The following is a 17,412-nucleotide window of genomic DNA, read 5'->3' as shown; positions in this document are numbered from 1 at the left end:
CGAAAGGTATTTAAGGACAGTGCTACACCCAGATTACTTTATTTAGCATAAAGGTACACAAATGTGCAATATGACATGAAGATTTGAGTGATAGTATGACAGTGACTGAAGGTCCAAAACAGGCTTTACTTATGCATGGCAAAAGTTACGAGGCGTCTTCTAGCAAACAGGACCAAGACCAGTGCAGTCTTACCCATATCACCTACTAGAAGGGTATTCTGTAGTGAACTATCGTTATATCTACTACCAAATTTTCTCCAGTTTATTGATGTCTGTCTTATATTGTATTTTTGTATTGATAAGCTGAGCACAAATTCTATGAACAGTGGCTGGTTCCCAGATGAAGTTGTGTGTATGTAAGTATATGATATCAGAAACATTAATGCTCATGAATCACTTTGGCAGAAAACGCCCAACATAAGCAACAGAAACAATATGTAAATGTCTGAATTCAATACAAGTGATAAGCATGAATTTCTACTCCCCAGCTGTTTGAATTACATTATATAAACACAAAATCAACAAAGGCCTAATATTTATGAGGGGAAAATAACTAAGTCTTTCTTTCATTTTCAAAGATAAGGAGAAAACATGTTGCCTGGAAAATAACTGACCCTTGTGTTCCAGCTTTTCTTTTCTTCCCCCCACCCCTGCAAATGTAAACATTATTTTCTGTATCATTAAAACTAAACAGCAATTTCTTTTTCATTTCTGCTTCTTCACAAGTTCTTCTTTACTGATAATCTTCAGTATATTAACACTTCCAGATAGTACTAAAATTGAACCTCTCTTCACAACTTCATGCATTCAGTTTTCTTACTTACATAATTTTAATTCAGACTTTTTTAGCACTGAGGTGTTTTAAATTAACGTGGACAAAGTATCACAGTTCTTTCCTTCCCTTTTTATTTAATTTTAAATTTAACGGCAACACTAAATTTTCTGTCTTACATTTGTTTCAGAATCACCTCAATATTCTTGTCGTTTATTTTACCAGTCTCATGAGAATATACCCATTTCCTTTAACCTGGGAAATTTACTGGTGTATTATTTAACAGAATCTCTTCTGTACATACATATGTAAATGTTGCTTATGCATATGCCAAATTCAGAGCTTTTGTTATACCAAGGTAAGCATCGGAATCGAACTAACACAGTGTTAGTTTCACGTGACTGTGTAGCTCATAATCAGCAATAGTTATTATACAATCAGATTCTGAAGGGAACTTAAATTTTGCTACCATACAATTTAGGATGAAAAAATAAAATATTTCAAATACACATCAATAGAGATGTTTAACATGCAAACCTTTCCTTCTAGCATTACTCTTAAATAAATAAACAGACACTTAAGCAACTCTCCTATTTCTTAGAGATTGTGTTGTTGTTTGTACAGTTTTCAACAGAACTGAAAATGAAGACATACCAGAAGAATTCAGCTCAGAAAACACTAGCCATTAAAAGTTTCTAGTCCAACCTCTGTATGTAGGCTAACCCTATGATGAGTGGAGAGTGTTAGGAACCATTGGAAAGTGTTTCCTCTCAGTTATCCTACTTACAATTTTAAAACCAGAACAACTGTTCTGGGGAAATTATGAGGATATGGTTCTCTAATTTTTATAGGAAGCTGAAGTTGACTGAAATCCTACACACGGTCCTAGTTTTATGAAGTAACTCTGATCTAAGTGCTCTAACTACATTTACAGAACTTTGTAACACAAGTACCACTTGGAAGCTTTCACTTACGAAAAGGAGTTGATTATTAGGCACCTGAAATGTTAAATGCTGATTTAAATTTATAGCCAATTTTCCTAACTTACTATCAAAATAAGAAGAGTATTGTGCTCTCAATTTGAAATTCCTTGAAATATAGACTGTGAAGCTCACTTATAGTTCTAATACTAAACATATAAAGATTGAATCTGACTAAGGAGATAAGGGGAATAGTAGTGTAGATTAAAAAAAAAAGAGGCGTATTACAATGCTTTTCCAATCTGTAAACCTGCAATTCCATAGACAATGACTACACATACAAGCAAATGAAAGCAGCTGACCACGTACCCACACACCTTGGAAGAGGTGCACTCCATACCCGTCGGCCACCACCAAGACAAATAATCTCTGAAGCTCCTTCTAAACGATATCCAGATGAACAGGAGAATGTCAGAGTATCTCCCACTCCAAAATTAAATCCTATTCTGTTACCAAACTGTGGGATCCCAGGATCTTCACAAGGTTCAAGATTATATTCTGAAAAACAAGAAAACAAGTAATCTTGTGCAGGTGAGAACATTTCAGTCATATTTGTAATCTTACAGTCTAGTAATTTCTGTGTATTTCCACCTAAACTATCAATACAGATTTCAGATTCAAAACCAAAATGAATGCATAAATTTTAAATTAGCAATTATACTACATTAAAAAGTAAGACTAATGAATACATTCACAATATATTTAAGATGCATAACACAAGAGACTTCGTCAGTCTGAAACATCCATAAACATCCCAGGTACATGAAGCAAATTAAAACAATAGCACAACATTTAGATCGGATATAAGGAGGAAATTCTTTACTGTTAGGGTGGTGAGGCACTGGAATAGGTTGCCCAAGGAGGTTGTGAATTCTCCATCCCTGGCAGTGTTCAAGACCAGGTTGGATAAAGCCTTGGGTGATACGGTTTAGTGTGAGGTGTCCCTGCCCATGGCAGGGGGGCTGGAACTTGATGATCTTGAGGTCCTTTCCAACCCTAACTATTCTATGATTCTATAACATAAAAACTTAAACAGTTGACTCTTGGGCTCATCTGGAATTTCACTAACTAAAATTAGACTAGTCCTGTCATGTATCAGAGATGTCTGTACAGAAGCACAGAGGTTTGATTGCTTTGAAACTGTTGTGCTTAGGAAACAACTTCCATAGTATTATGATTCGGTATATGTACTCATCAAAATCACTTCAATTTTAAAATTTTTTCTTTTTTTTTTATCTACATAAAATACTGAAAAAAAAACTTTTTCAGGTGCCAGGGATCACAGGTATTTCCTTACCAGAAAAAGAGATATTAAATCCTTCATATGATATTGAAAAATCTGAAATAAAGCGCAATTGAGCTCTGAAATTTCCATAGAGACCAGCATTGATTGGTGAAGGAAGCTCTGAGCCAGTCAGACGTGCTAATGGCTGTGTGAAACTGCCATTCTCTGTTATTAGTAAGTAGTCATGATGATCCTCCAAATGAAAGGTGTAGAAAGTGAACTGAACTCCTATTAGAAAAAACAGAATTAGATTTACATATCACACTGTCAACATCAATGTAATTAAATCAAGGATCAAATTCATGCATTTCATGATGAATCAGTTCAGCAAATTAAGATATCCAATTTTTCTAAAAATTTATATTATTCCTGATTTTAGTATTAAAATATCTTTGCAGAAGGTCTGTTAGGTCTGTTTTTTTTTGACACTACCTTTCATTTTTTCCTTTACCTCCAAAACATGGACGCTTGATCTATAGTATTCAAAGGCATATGCTTTCATTTTTATATAAAATCTGAGGATACACTATGGATGTTCAAAATTACAAAGTGTTTATGGAACAATGGGAAAGGTAAACTTTATTTCTCACAGTCCCTGTACAGCATCAGTACAGGGAAAGTACAAGGAAAGGTCATAAAATGTATGACATTATATTCTAATGGCACATACAGTAACAGCAGCACTTCCAAAAAAAATGGGAAGTTTCTCAATAAGATGTGGCATATATCAACGGTATGTTCTTTTGCAAACCATCAGATAGAAATCACACATCTAGAAAGGAATGGATGATCAGGTAGTGAGGTGGACTGCGAACTGGCTGAAGGAGAGAAGCCAGAGAGTTGTAGTCTATGGGGCTGAGTCTAGTTGGAGGCCTGTAACTAGTGGAGTGCCTCAAGGGTCAGTACTGGGACCGGTATTATTTAATATATTCATCAATGATTTAGATGAGGGAATTGAGTGTACTATCAGCAAGTTTGCTGATGACACTAAGCTGGGAGGAGTGGCTGATACGCCAGAAGGCTCTGCTGCCATCCAGCGAGACCTGGATAGGCTGGAGAGTTGGGCAGGGAGTAACTTGATGAAATATAACAAGGGAAAGTGTAGAGTCCTGCGTCTGGGCAGGAACAACCCCAGGTTCCAGTATAGGTTGGGGAACGACCTGTTAGAGAGCAGTGTAGGGGAGAGGGACCTGGGGGTCCTAGTGGACAACAGGATGACCATGAGCCAACACTGTGCCCTTGTGGCTAAGAAGGCCAATGGCATCCTGGGGTGTATTAGAAGGGCGGTGGTTAGTAGGTCGAGAGAGGTCCTCCTTCCCCTCTACTCTGCCCTGGTGAGACCGCATCTGGAGTATTGTGTCCAGTTCTGGGCCCCTCAGTTCAAGAAGGACAGGGAGCTGCTGGAGAGAGTCCAGCGCAGGGCAACTAAGATGATTAAGGGAGTGGAACATCTCCCTTATGAGGAAAGACTGAGGGAGCTGGGTCTCTATAGTTTGGAGAAGAGGAGACTGAGGGGTGACCTTATCAGTGTCTATAAATATATAAAGGGGGAGTGTCACGAGGATGGAGCCAGGCTCTACTCAGTGGCAAACAATGATAGGACACGGGGTAATGGGTACAAACTGGAACACAAGAGGTTCCACTTAAACTTGAGAAGAAACTTCTTCTCAGTGAGGGTGACGGAACACTGGAACAGGCTGCCCAGGGAGGTTGTGGAGTCTCCTTCCCTGGAGACATTCAAAACCCGCCTGGACGCATTCCTGTGTAACATTATCTAGGTGTTCCTGCTCCGGCAGGGGGATTGGACTAGATGATCTTTCGAGGTCCCTTCCAATCTCTAACATACTGTGATACTGTGATACTGTGAACACAATAGCGATAAGAAGACTTAAAGGTCAAGCAAGAGAAATTACTTTTTCTGCATATGTGTAACTAAGAGTTAGAACATGATCTTTGGGTAGAATGCACAGAAAAGTCACAAAAAAGAAACAGTTTTTTTTAACTTTTAAACTCTGTTCCTGACTATTTAGTGTGTGAATCCTCTGTCCAGAGCATGAGCACATGTGTAGCCACTAGTGAACATCAATATGGACTGCCTGGTGAGCAGCATGAGGTCAAGGGGCAACACCTAGGAAAAAAGCGATTGATACAGAAGAACAGCACCTGGACAGAGTGGGATGTGGGGGCCAGGTCCTGGGGCAGGACCTGGAAGGTTGTGGAAGCATGTTGGTGCTCTTCTGTATGCCAGTGAACACACTTGTCTCGCTCCCTGTTAGGCTTTGTATGTGTATGTGTTTGTACACACTGGCATCTTTGCAATACATGCTTAGGTGTGCTGTCAGATGTACATACAAATGGAAACAACAAGAGAAGTCCCTTGAATCTGAAAGACCTCTAGATTGTGCTTCTCTTTAAGAGGACTGGAAAATTGTTCAGTTTTTTCTCAAATAGATACCTCCTTCTCTTAGAGCTCCACTCCACTACCCCCACTTACTGTAGCTTGCATAGTCAGATATTGTATATGTATTGTATATGCTTAGTAGCACTGATACAAAAATTACAGGATGGAGTTGTGCTTTATGTACAGGATAAAATAAGATAATCCAAGAGATCTAGCCTGGATTTTAAAAAAAATCCGGATTTGGTAAGTATATGAACAAAGCCATTTATCTGCTTTGAATATCCTATTTATTCTCCTAGACTGTGTGACAATAAATTGGCAAAATCACACACTGAATTTTTGAATTAATGTTGCATATCTTTTGAGTTAATTCATACAAATTTAAGTTTGGGACTGATAAACTAGCAAATACTTTAATTTTTATTTTCATAGTTTTACATAAGAGACAGCACTGATCTGACATAAAAAGCTCTTAGAAAAACTAGAAATACAGCATGAGGCTGAAATTCAGGTAATATCTGTTGCATTTACTGCACTCAAAATTAATTTGGGTCATTTTTTTGCATGCATGTATATTGCAACAATAAAATCAGAAATGCTGAAGAAATTTTATGGTAGCAACCCGAAATAGTGGAATTCCTGTGAATCACAGCTGAGCTTCACTGAGTATTGTTCAAACACCAAACTCAAGGGAATTTTTCAATCAATTTTCCAGATTACCATGACATTTCTGAGCAAAACTCTAAGGTGTATCCCAGCAGTTTCAGTACAATTTAGTTTTCTTCAGAAAACATTCTGACATTAATATATGCCGTGTAACAGATTGTGTCTTCTCCAGAGAAGAATTTTAAAAGATATGTTCAGGTAGATTCTTTCTTATAGGCCACCTATGCCCCTTTTTTATAAAGGGAATATTTAAAATCTGAAATGAAGACAGACATAATACTTTAATGTCATTTCTCAATATTATAATCCAGACCGTTGGGGGATGGGTAAATTAACAGTTATTTTAGTAAAGGGTTTAAAATACACCCCTGATACTCCAAAAATTCAATTGCACCATATATTTAATTGCATGGTAAACACAGAAAAAGTAAAATACTAACTACTAAACATATTAACTGTATTTAAAGTGCACTTTTCCTTCCTTGATTAACAAATTAAAAAAATAAAAAAATAAAATAAAACCATATCAAGTGTTTATGGACATTCAAGAATCATAATGCTGGTCCATAATTAACACAAAAATCATTACAGAATTCCAGAAGTAGGTACACTTGAACAGTAAAATTAAACTATACATATGTATTTATATTGTAGGTATACAATGTTATTTAAAACAGCATATACAAACAAGAAACAGTTTTTCTTAGCAATACAACATATCCGGATATAAAATTTAAACCTGAATGAAACATATGCATTTAATTGCCCGCTATTATGTAACAGCACTATGAAAATGCAGCATAGAATCATAGAATAAAGATGTGTTTTTAAAAAAGTACCTCACAGCATTCTGGAACTACAAGTTTTCCACATTTTCTTGGCTGTGTGACATTAAAGTACAAAATTTTGTTAACCAAAAAAAAAAAAAAAATCCTAAACAAAATTTGAATTATTTTTTAAAATCATTATCACTATTTAGTGACCACTAGAAGATACTCCTTGAAATTCTGAAGTTGAAATTATATTTGACATGAAGTAGAGCAGAAAATGAGATTTCCAGAAGAAAGCTTTTCTCCCTCACTTTAAAATAATCCATTTATGTATATGTGATTAATTCTCCCAAATGGAAACTATCTAAAACTTAGTCTTCCTAGTGACAATTCATCTGGGGACTCTATAAACCCCTGGACATTAGATGATAGAGATAAATAGGCACCTTCAAAGGATGGTTCATTTCATCCACTTTAAATACTTTTTCAGCATAAGATGATTCATATCCTGAATATATATGCGTCTGTCCATTAAATACAGAAGTGGCATAATGAATTAGTTTAGTCACAGAACTTTACTGTTAGGAGTTTAAAGTTTAATTAAGAAAGAGTGTGATTTATCGTCATAAAAGGAGAGCTATCTTTCTCAGGCAGTACCTACCGGAAGAGCTTAAACTATTAATACCTTTTTGCCAACAAAATAGGAGAAACCCATACAATATTTCCTATTTCCTTTTCACATCAAATCCTCCCTCTTCAATTGTTCCAGCAGATCTTTGAGCATCATGAATCAAAATGCCCAAGTCAAATTACAACACAGCATTCATATTTAATGTTTTTATTAACAATTCCATAATATAAAATGCATTGACATAAGAATGCACTTCCATCAACATAATTGCACATATATAAGTACAGATGTGCTTATAAATGTGCTTATAAGTATAGATGAGCTTATATGATTACCCTCTTTCCCTATATACTTTATTTTGACATATTTGTTTTCTCAGGAGTCTCATTATAAATAGTGGGGTTTTTTTCCAATAGCCTCACCTAAAATGTAATCACATTGAGAATTTCAGCTTTTATTTACCCCACATTTAAAGATTAAAAAAATTAAATCCATAATTTTTTTTTAAGAAAAATTAAAGTGTTAGTGTCTTTCAAGAAACCTGAAAAATATGGCTTAGGTTTGCTGCAGAATTTACATAATTTTCAGTCCCACATTACTCCACAAAGCTAAAAGCTTATCTATGTCTGCTACTTCTCTTCAATGCTCATATTATAAAGCTTGGGCTGAGTATCCAATGGCTTTTCAGATAGGGTGTAAACTAGATTACTACAGGGCTAACAGTTTTCTTACACTTTCTATCAGTCTTCCTTGCTTATCCAGAAGAACAATTCTATACTTCCCACATCCTTTCTCCTTTGTGAAATATCCACAGTACCTTATATTCCTGCAAGTCTAAAAGCCATGTTTCGTACTTATAGGTAGCAAAGCCAAATGAAGCTTCTGATGGAGGCTCAGTAATTTCAGAATGCTTTTTCACTGTGGATACTTGCAAGCAAATTATATTGACACAGTGGCATCATTTGATAGTAAAGAGAGACTCCAGAACAACTGAAGCAGTAATTTTGAGGGATACACTTTGCCACTTTAACATTTTAAGGAGTTTTAAATGGGACGTCCAGTCAGAGGGTGTGGTGAGTGAAGGTGATAAGATTTGCATGAAAAAGAGTTTGGGAATGAGCTCTGAGGCCTTGGTGTTTTGACAAGCCCTGGGGCGATGAGTTTGGGCATTGAAGGGCAGGAAAGGTAAACAAGCAAGCCTCAGGAGGATGGGCCAGGATGTAGTTGTGGGGAAATCTCAGTTAGGCCAGAGGATATGGTGGTTGTGAGAGGGTCTGCAACATTGTGATTGGACTATTTACCTGGAGAGTTTCACAGTGGCCAATGAGATTGAACGTTGTATGTATGTGCAGGTTGGGAAAGTACCGAAAAAGGGGATAAAAAGGGCTTGGTGGTAATAAACGAGGATTTGAGTCTCTGCATCAACTTGAGTCCGTGTCATGAAATACCACAAGAGGGATTTAGTATCTAGATGAGGAACTATTGCACTATTTGTACAAAATAGAACAAGGGAATCACACATCAGCACAATTCCCTGTGAGGGGTATCTTATTTTTATGTTTTCATAACACTTTTAGAGAATATATCATCAGTATGCTTTGTCTCATTTTCACACCCTCCCAGAGAAAACTGATTAAATTCAGATTTGAACTTCCTCTCCTCATTCCTTTTTCTACATTCTTTCCAGTGTTACAAATGCAGTTCTCCATTTTGTGTTCTTATCACCTCACCCTATTTATATTCAGTTTCTTTCATACCTGTCTCTATTACCTTAACATTATTTTTTTATGCTTCTCTAGTTCTTTCCACTCGTACTAGAAGAGCACTATGCAGTCACATCTTTGAAAGAAAAACAACCACCAAACCCAACAAAATTCTAAAAGTTCGAACCATCTTATCTTGTCCCAAAACCTTTCACCTTAAAGTAAAAAAGACACACTATTTTGCAGAAATTTTGCTGTCTGGAAATCCCATGTGTCTTTATATTTCTTTGAAAGAGCTCTTACTAAGATCCTTTCTCAGAGAAAAAAATAAAAACATTATTCTTTATCCTGAAATCTAGCTTCAACAAACAACTCTTTTTTTAAAAGTCTCTCGTCCTTCAGCTACTGTGATCAGTCATTATTTCTTTCTCACCTCTCTAACTGTTCTCTTCCTGGATTTTATTATTTATTATTTTTCCATCCCACATTTATTTCAGTGCATTTATTCAATCCATAAATGCATATGAAGCTGCCATTTAATGCTGCTACCATGAAAATGTGTCTTGGTAAGCTGGAACACTTTCTTCAAAATAATAGGACTTTTCTTGCTGACATTTCCTTGTAGACAGCTAGTCAGAATGTAAATTTAGCAAAATGAGCAATATTTTAAACAACTCCACCCTCATTAATGTCATTCATTTCTTGTGCCATGAGTAACATCTTCACTTTTGTCTTCAATTTTTTTTTGTTAATATCAAATCTGTATATCTGTATTCCAGCTAATCTCTCTGTAAGACATTTCCTCATCAGAATAAGCACTCATCCTCTTTCACCTGTACAAATTAATGTGCACACATCCAACTATAAACTTCTAGGGACTGTCTGCTCTGTAGAAAGCATTAGGGCCTAGTTCACTTCTGGAATTCTAGGAATTACTATAATAAAAATAAAACCACAAATCAGCAATGCAGTTCCTAGTTCATGGCTGTTATCCTAGATCTACATGTGTAGAAAGATCACTGGACTTAGAGATTTAAAAAAGGTGCAAAAAGAGACAGATTTATTTACCTTTTCCATGGGTAACATCCACAGTCCATGTACAATTCAGTGAATTTGGGTACAGATCAGGATAACCAGGAGATAAAATTGTTCCACTAGGTCCTCTAACATCTCCACCACATAAAGCTAGAAATAACAAAAAAATAATAATAATTAAAAAAATATAAAAAAGATGAGAGAAAATACAAGAAAAAAAAAACAAGCAAAAAAGCAACAACTTTTTTTTAAACTTCTGTCCTTAAAACTACTTAAAAATAGTTGGTCAAAATATTTGCAATTGCACATATAACTACAGCCTGTTTTCACATAATATGAAAATAAATATAATCAATGAATAAGTAACACATTTTAGTAGATACTTAGAAAATTAAAAACAATTTCCTTAGCTCCGTTTTTACATTTTCTTGAGACTCTGTGAAAGTCAGAAGTTCAGCAGGAAGAGGAAGGCAGAAGACAGGGAGCCAAACAGTGTCCAGAAGCTAAGGCTGGAGAGTTAAAATAGTGTAGAGTGGATCTCCTACTGAAGAATTACTGGCTGAAAATATTATTGCAGGGAATCATGACATGCTTTCTTGTATCTAATTACTGGATATGCAGCCATATCTATAATCAAAGTGATAATGATAATCGCAAACATGTCTTTCTGGAGTATCAACAGTGACTTTTTAAAAGTAATCAGTAACTGAGCATTATAAAACTTGAATTACAGCTTGAATTAATACCAAATACAAGAATTAAATCCTTACAACATTGGTATAAATATTTTCACAATTCACCATTGCATTTTAATGGTGAATTTTCTGTTCTAGAACTTCTGAAATACTAAATTAATTGAGCAATTTTTAGTAAAGAAGAGGTTCTTACACTTTAGAATTATCTTTTACCAATAATATTGATTAAATCTCACTACCAAGCAAAGTTTGCATCAGAGTTCTCTGAATATGTAGTGTGACCAGCAGGTTGAAGGAGGTGAGCCTGCCCCTCTACTCTCCTCTCATGAGACCTCACTTGGAGTATTGTGTGCAGTTCTGGTGTCCTCAACATAAAAGTAACATGGAACTGTTGGAACAAGTCCAGAAAAGGGCCACGAGGATGATCAGGGGGCTGGAGCACTTATTGTATGAAGACAAGCTGAGAAAGCTGGGGCTGTTCAGCCTGGAGAAGAGAAGGCTGCGTAGAGACCTCATAGCAGCCTTCCAGTATCTGAAGGGGGGCCTATAGGGATGCTGGGGAGGGACTCTTCATTAGGGACTGCAGTGATAGGATAAGGGGTAATGGGTTCAAACTTAAACAGGGGAAGTTTAGATTGGATATAAAGAGGAAGTTCTTTACTGTGAGGGTGGTGAGGCACTGGAATGGATTGCCCAGGGAAGCTGTGAATGCTCCATCCCTGGCAGTGTTCAAGGCCAGGTTGGAGGAAGCCTTGGGTGAGATGGTTTAGTGTGAGGTGTCCCTGCCCATGGCAGGGGGGTTGGAACTTGATGATCTTAAGGTGCTTCCAACCCTAACTATTATATGACTCTATGAATCTATGAACATAGATTATCTTGGAAGGGCTTATATTTCTTTTTATTTTTCTTAGACAGATTACACGCATTACTAAAATTACTTTGTAGAAACAGATGATCTTTAAGGTCCCTTCCAACCCCTGACCATATATTCCAGGATACAAAAAACCCCAGTAAACCATATTACCATAAGACTTAAGCCAAATAATATAGTCTGTTTTAGGAAACTTGACTGCAGTTCTTCCCATGAGCAGCTATTCCAAAGTAATTAACACAAACTCTCCCTTCTCAGCCTTAAGTTGTCAAGTTCTCAACCAGCATCCTTTAAGAATTTTCACTGGTGCCAACTGTAGTGTCTCTGAGCCTGCACCCTAACCTCAGCCAGTATTCAGCACTCCATAAAGTTTTCTATTTAGCACATGCTGAAGCTGCAGAAGGATAGTTTGGGAGATAGGCAAAGAGCAGTTACTTGTCTGCAATTCCAGTTGATATAACTACCAATCCCTCTTCCCCTTGTTATATAAGCTGTTGCTTACCTATTGCTAGTGTCTGTACTTCCTAGCCTGCTGCTGCACCAGTGAAGATGCCTCGCCAGCATGAGCTGGTTAACCCTGCTCCTACTTCTGTAACATCAGCAACATAGCACTCTACATCATCCATTGTAAACGTGGGAGAAGTCTGGCCTTTCAGTTTACAGAGTGCTCAAACAACAACTTCATACTTCTTCAGAAGAAAGGTGTTGTGAGTAATTTGTTACATCATGACATTTATTCTAATCTATCTTGATCTATTTTCTACTTATGACAATTTATGCTAAAAGCAAATCATGAAAGTGGTACCCATCTTTGCTTTTGCTACCAATTTTCTTAATCTGACAATGAAAATGTTCACCAGTCATGGTTTTCTGCTTGTAGAAGTACATTCAAAACTGATGTGAGGACAAGCCATACAGTAAATTGAGATAATATCCAGAATGCACCTTCTATCTTACCCTGTACCTAAGCAGACATTTGTCTCAAGAAAATACAGGCATTTTTCAGACATTTCAGTAGCACTGCGAAATGTTTTCATAAAAGTCAGTAACTTTTCATAATGAGGTTACTGCAATGCATGCATCACTATCTTTAGGGCACTGAATAAAAAGTATACATTAAATTATAGTTTTCTTGTAAAGCAAAAATGGAACTTCATTATATACTAGGATGAAGATCACCCTATTTTGCCTTGCTAAATTTGTTTGATTGTTATAATTAGATCACATTTATGTTTTAAACATGTATATTTGTCTGGTTAGCCTCAGAATTTCTTTGTGTATGCTGCTTTTCCTACCAACTTTCTAGTCTTTTTGGCATAGTTGTAAATCAAAAATTTGCAGATCCAGTAACACAGGCTAAAATAGGGCATTCTAGGAATACACCAGCCCAATCTTATAACTATTTACACAGGGAAATAACCTTCCATCATACTAATTTTCCTCCTTACTTCTTTGATGCAGACAATGAAGTTAGTTAACTGCTGTCCATTTATCATCTGATCTTGTTACATTTAGGTATTCATGAGGGCTATGGCAGCATGTTATTGGAGATTCTGATGGTATTACCTACTTTGCTGATACCTTAGGTAAGCCCTATTAAATAAGAAAACGCAATCAGTTTTTATAATCATGGGAAACAGTCCAAACAAATAATGTATTTTGCAGTGAGAGTATGGAAAACCTTTCAGGAATGCAAATGGTGACAAACATCTTTGTCACACCATCAGGCACTCAAGAGTAATTCTATGAAGGCTACCAGATGGCAAAAGAAGGCATCAAGGGACCAGCGTTTTAAAAAACAAAGCCAAGTTGACAGATCTGAAATACAAAATGTGCACTGGCCCCGATAAGATGGCAAACAGCCCAAGCATATAATATCACTACTAGTATCTGACTCTGTTTCAGAGTGCAAAGGAAAACAGAAACACAAAAATAAAACCAGCAAAAGATAAAGCCTCCACATTTTTCCAGATTCTACAAGAAGCCTTTCTTTCACTTTATCTGATTATACAGAGATGGTAGCTAGGAGAGACTAAAAAGTAGAATGAATAAAAAAGCAAATAACTGAAGCACTACCTTGGTGTTCTAATGTGGAAAATGGAATATTGCATTGTTAACACACTCATAATTTCTTTGTTATGAAAGAAGACATGCCTATTTTCAGAATTGTGAGAAATAAAATAACAAAAAAAGAGAACAAAAATAAACAGAACGATATATAGAAGTAGCTGTATGAAATACAGATACATATGTGGATGCATAGTACGAAGTACCTCTACAGCACTGTGGTGATCAGAAATGATACGACAATTTAAAAAGTAGGTTTTAGATAGCTCTAAATTAAGATTAAAATTTAATAGTGGAGTTCAGTGGCTAAGTCATTGCCTAGGTGAAATAAATTCTTACAGTGTTGGGTTAATTACTTATACTTCCTTTTGCTGCAAAAGATTGTAACTGCGTTTGTTTTACTCAGTAATGTATCACTCATAAAGAGTGACAGAAAGAAATCCTAGCTTAGAAAACAGCCTTTTATAGTTGGAAAATAGTTTTGGCCCAATTTTAGAACCTTGATTTAGGCTACTCATATGTGTCTCAGTGGGAGATATGAAATGGAACATTTGTAATGAAAGCATTTGACTTGTGTCATTCATAAAACTATTAAGTACCATTTCAGGCCATATTTCATGCTACTATAAAACTGTTACAGAAAATCAATGTTCCAAGACTAGAAATAGTCTCATAATTTATAGCCTAAATTTATTCATGGTAAATTTTTACCCATTTGTTCTTCTGCTTAAGCGTCATTATGCTCTTTCCCCTCTTGGGGACTCATGCTGGAAGGCTGGCAAAGCACATTAGTATCTCTAACTGAATCAGTTATATGAGACAGGTTTTCTTTATGTAATTCTGCAATATATATGTTTCATATCCATGACCACTGCATTAACAATCTCAAGTACTTGCCTCTTTGTCATTCTTGTGCTACACATATTTCTAGGACACTTCACATTAGATTGTGACATTTTTGTCCATAGATGAGGGTTTTGTTTTCCTTTTTTGTTTTTTTGTTGTTTTTTTTTTTTTTACATATATATGTCCTCTGTTTATATTTTACTGCAGAAGTCAATCTGCCTTATCTCTTCCTGCAGAGGTCAGCCTATGTAGCTTAGCTTGAAACTTTCACAGAAAAGCCTGTTACCTCTTAAATTTTGCATTTTATACCATGAAATAAAATCCAGCAACCCCTAATTATGCTCTCTGTCACACGAGGTCTTTGAATATGGATTATTATTTATTTAAAGACTATTTAGTTTTATATAACACAAACCAGTCTCAGAATTATGAAGGGTATACCAATAATACAAAGTTATCAAGAAAACTGGATGTGAAAAGGGGGTTACCATATGCAAGAAGGACAGAAAACTATCAAGAGACTGTATTTGTTATCTTAGTAAAGGAAAAGAAAACAATACAGATATACATAAATGTATATATCCATGTATGTCTCCACATAACGTTCACTAGCAACACAGTAAAAAAAAAAGCCCATATTGTTGTCCCTTTGTAGCCAGACTGAAGATGTTGATATCTGCGCAATTAACGTTTTCCACATTTTCAAATTATAGCACCTATGTATAAAGATATTTCAAGAGACTGGCCATAGGCCATCAACCACCACTCAGAAACAAACATACAATGATGTATTTCATAATTTCAAAAGGGCAAATACACATAAGAACAAAAGCTTTCAGAAAAAAAAAAAAACATTTTTTTAGTAAGATCAGCTTGCTTCAAATATGAATAATTAAAAACTGTATTTCAAAAGTGATGGGAAGAAAACACACACATTTATAACTGATTAGTAAAAATTAGTAATTTTACAAATGGTTTCAAACATCAAGAAAGACAAATAACATATGCTAGTTCTGACAGAAACATGGAGTAAAAAGCAGATAAACCTATTTATACACAGATGTGTTTGTGTATACATACATCTAAATACATGTATATCTACATCTAAATATAAGTATATATATGTGCATAAAGACAGACATGCCACATTACATTCATTTTCTTAATTAACTCTAACTTCCAAGTAAAAACCTAACTCTGAAGTTGTCTTCACTTACTGTATAATTTGATAATAAAAACAAAATATAAATAGTTAAAAATAATTGAAACAGTGGGTTAGCATTTGAATCTTCTATACTGCTCTTCATAGACTAAGAAACTTCAGCATGTCTTCTCCAACTACAGATGTGTCTTAAAATGGGATGCAGCCAAGCAGTAATAATATGGACATCATATTATAATCAGCTTCCCAAAAGAAACCTTAGACTTGAGTTACATTACACAAAAGACTAACTTAGTAGAAACTAATGTAGCCTAGTTTACTCACAGCATAAACTTTATTTTACCTTCTGATTTGAGACCAAGACATGCTATCTATTTCCAGTTCTGACATCTACCACACTGAGTATCTGCGGCAGGTTTTTTAATTATTTTAGTAAAATTATTGTTTTCGCTTAGAGATGTCTTAATAGAAATGACATAACACCTCTACCATATTGTCACGGAATCAATAAATTGAGGTTAAATAAAATGTATTGTTCAAACTCAATTAAAGCTCCACCAATTAGGGTATCATCTATATATTGATATATGTGGACACCTGCTGGCACCTCCACAGTATGGAGGAGCTTGGCCAAAGCACTGTAAGCAATACTGGGGGAGTGTTTATACCCTTGGGGGTGTTGGTTGAAGGTGTACTGCACGCTCTTCCAAGTGAAAGCAACTGAGGTTTGTCTTCTTCCCTTAGGGAACTATACAAACCCATAACTTTAACTTCTAGAATGGCCATTCAGGGGTGGGCAGCAGCCTGTACTACTGTCACTACAGAGGTTATGCTCCGGACAGCAGCGGTCAATGATGAAGTATTACCACTCCGCTTCCTGTGATCAGTTGTTAAACACCACTGGCTATCGGCCTTATGGACTGGACAGACTGGAGAGTTCTGAGGGGAGTGCATACAACTTACAATGTGCGTCTTCTCTAGCTCTTTAATCACTTCAAGAGGTTGCCTGTTTGGCTGTTGAGATGTAGGTTATTTTGTGGCAGGGCAGGGGCAGTCTGCAGGAGCCTCACTTGAGGGGCTTCCGCCTCTGCATCCAGGACTCCACACTCTGCCATTGGGCAGACCATTGCCAGCCTGCCAGTGCATCAAACCCTCATGTTTTTCCCTTGTGAGGACTTAAAGCCACTTCCTTAGCTGTCATCCTCTTCTCCTCAAGTAGCCAGAGTTGAGATTGAGCCAAGGGGAATTTCTGCTAACTCAGTTACACCCACTATATTTGCAGATTTCCTTGAAGGTTAATTCCCAATTTCTCTGCTTGCTATTTATTTAAAACATTAATTTGGGCCCTGTATCAATTGAAAATACCAGACTTACTGACTTTGGCCCCATGGGATACGTTCATACTGCTCCTCACCAGTGGGCCATCAGCAGGAGTTTACCAGGAGAGAGAGCAGCTGGAGTCCCAAACCAGCTGCTTGTTTGTTAATTGCTTCAGGTCCTCCCACCAAGGTGCAAAGTGGTTAAAGGC

The 17,412-nt window shown here is 36.3% G+C and overlaps 1 protein-coding gene across 3 annotated transcripts in view; it reads right to left on the bottom strand.

The window, feature by feature from the left end:
• Positions 1-17,412, bottom strand: part of CSMD3 (CUB and Sushi multiple domains 3) — a 601,317-nt gene that overhangs the window by 226,701 nt on the left and 357,204 nt on the right. For all 3 annotated transcript variants that reach the window (XM_061447844.1, XM_061447845.1, XM_061447846.1), the window contains 3 exons: positions 10,277-10,393; positions 3,050-3,265; positions 2,062-2,250 (listed from right to left, as the gene is read on the bottom strand). In XM_061447844.1, the coding sequence (XP_061303828.1) occupies positions 2,062-2,250; positions 3,050-3,265; positions 10,277-10,393 (522 nt within the window). The remainder of the gene's footprint in view (positions 1-2,061; positions 2,251-3,049; positions 3,266-10,276; positions 10,394-17,412) is intronic.

This window comes from Pezoporus flaviventris, unplaced genomic scaffold (assembly GCF_033815535.1).
Source record: "Pezoporus flaviventris isolate CSIRO_AGI_PZ_B2104156 unplaced genomic scaffold, CSIRO_AGI_Pfla_v1 ptg000007l, whole genome shotgun sequence".
NCBI classification, from domain to species: Eukaryota; Metazoa; Chordata; class Aves; order Psittaciformes; family Psittacidae; genus Pezoporus; species Pezoporus flaviventris.
The sequence above is the reverse complement of the archived record's forward strand: the minus strand, read 5'-3'. Positions and strand labels throughout refer to the sequence as shown.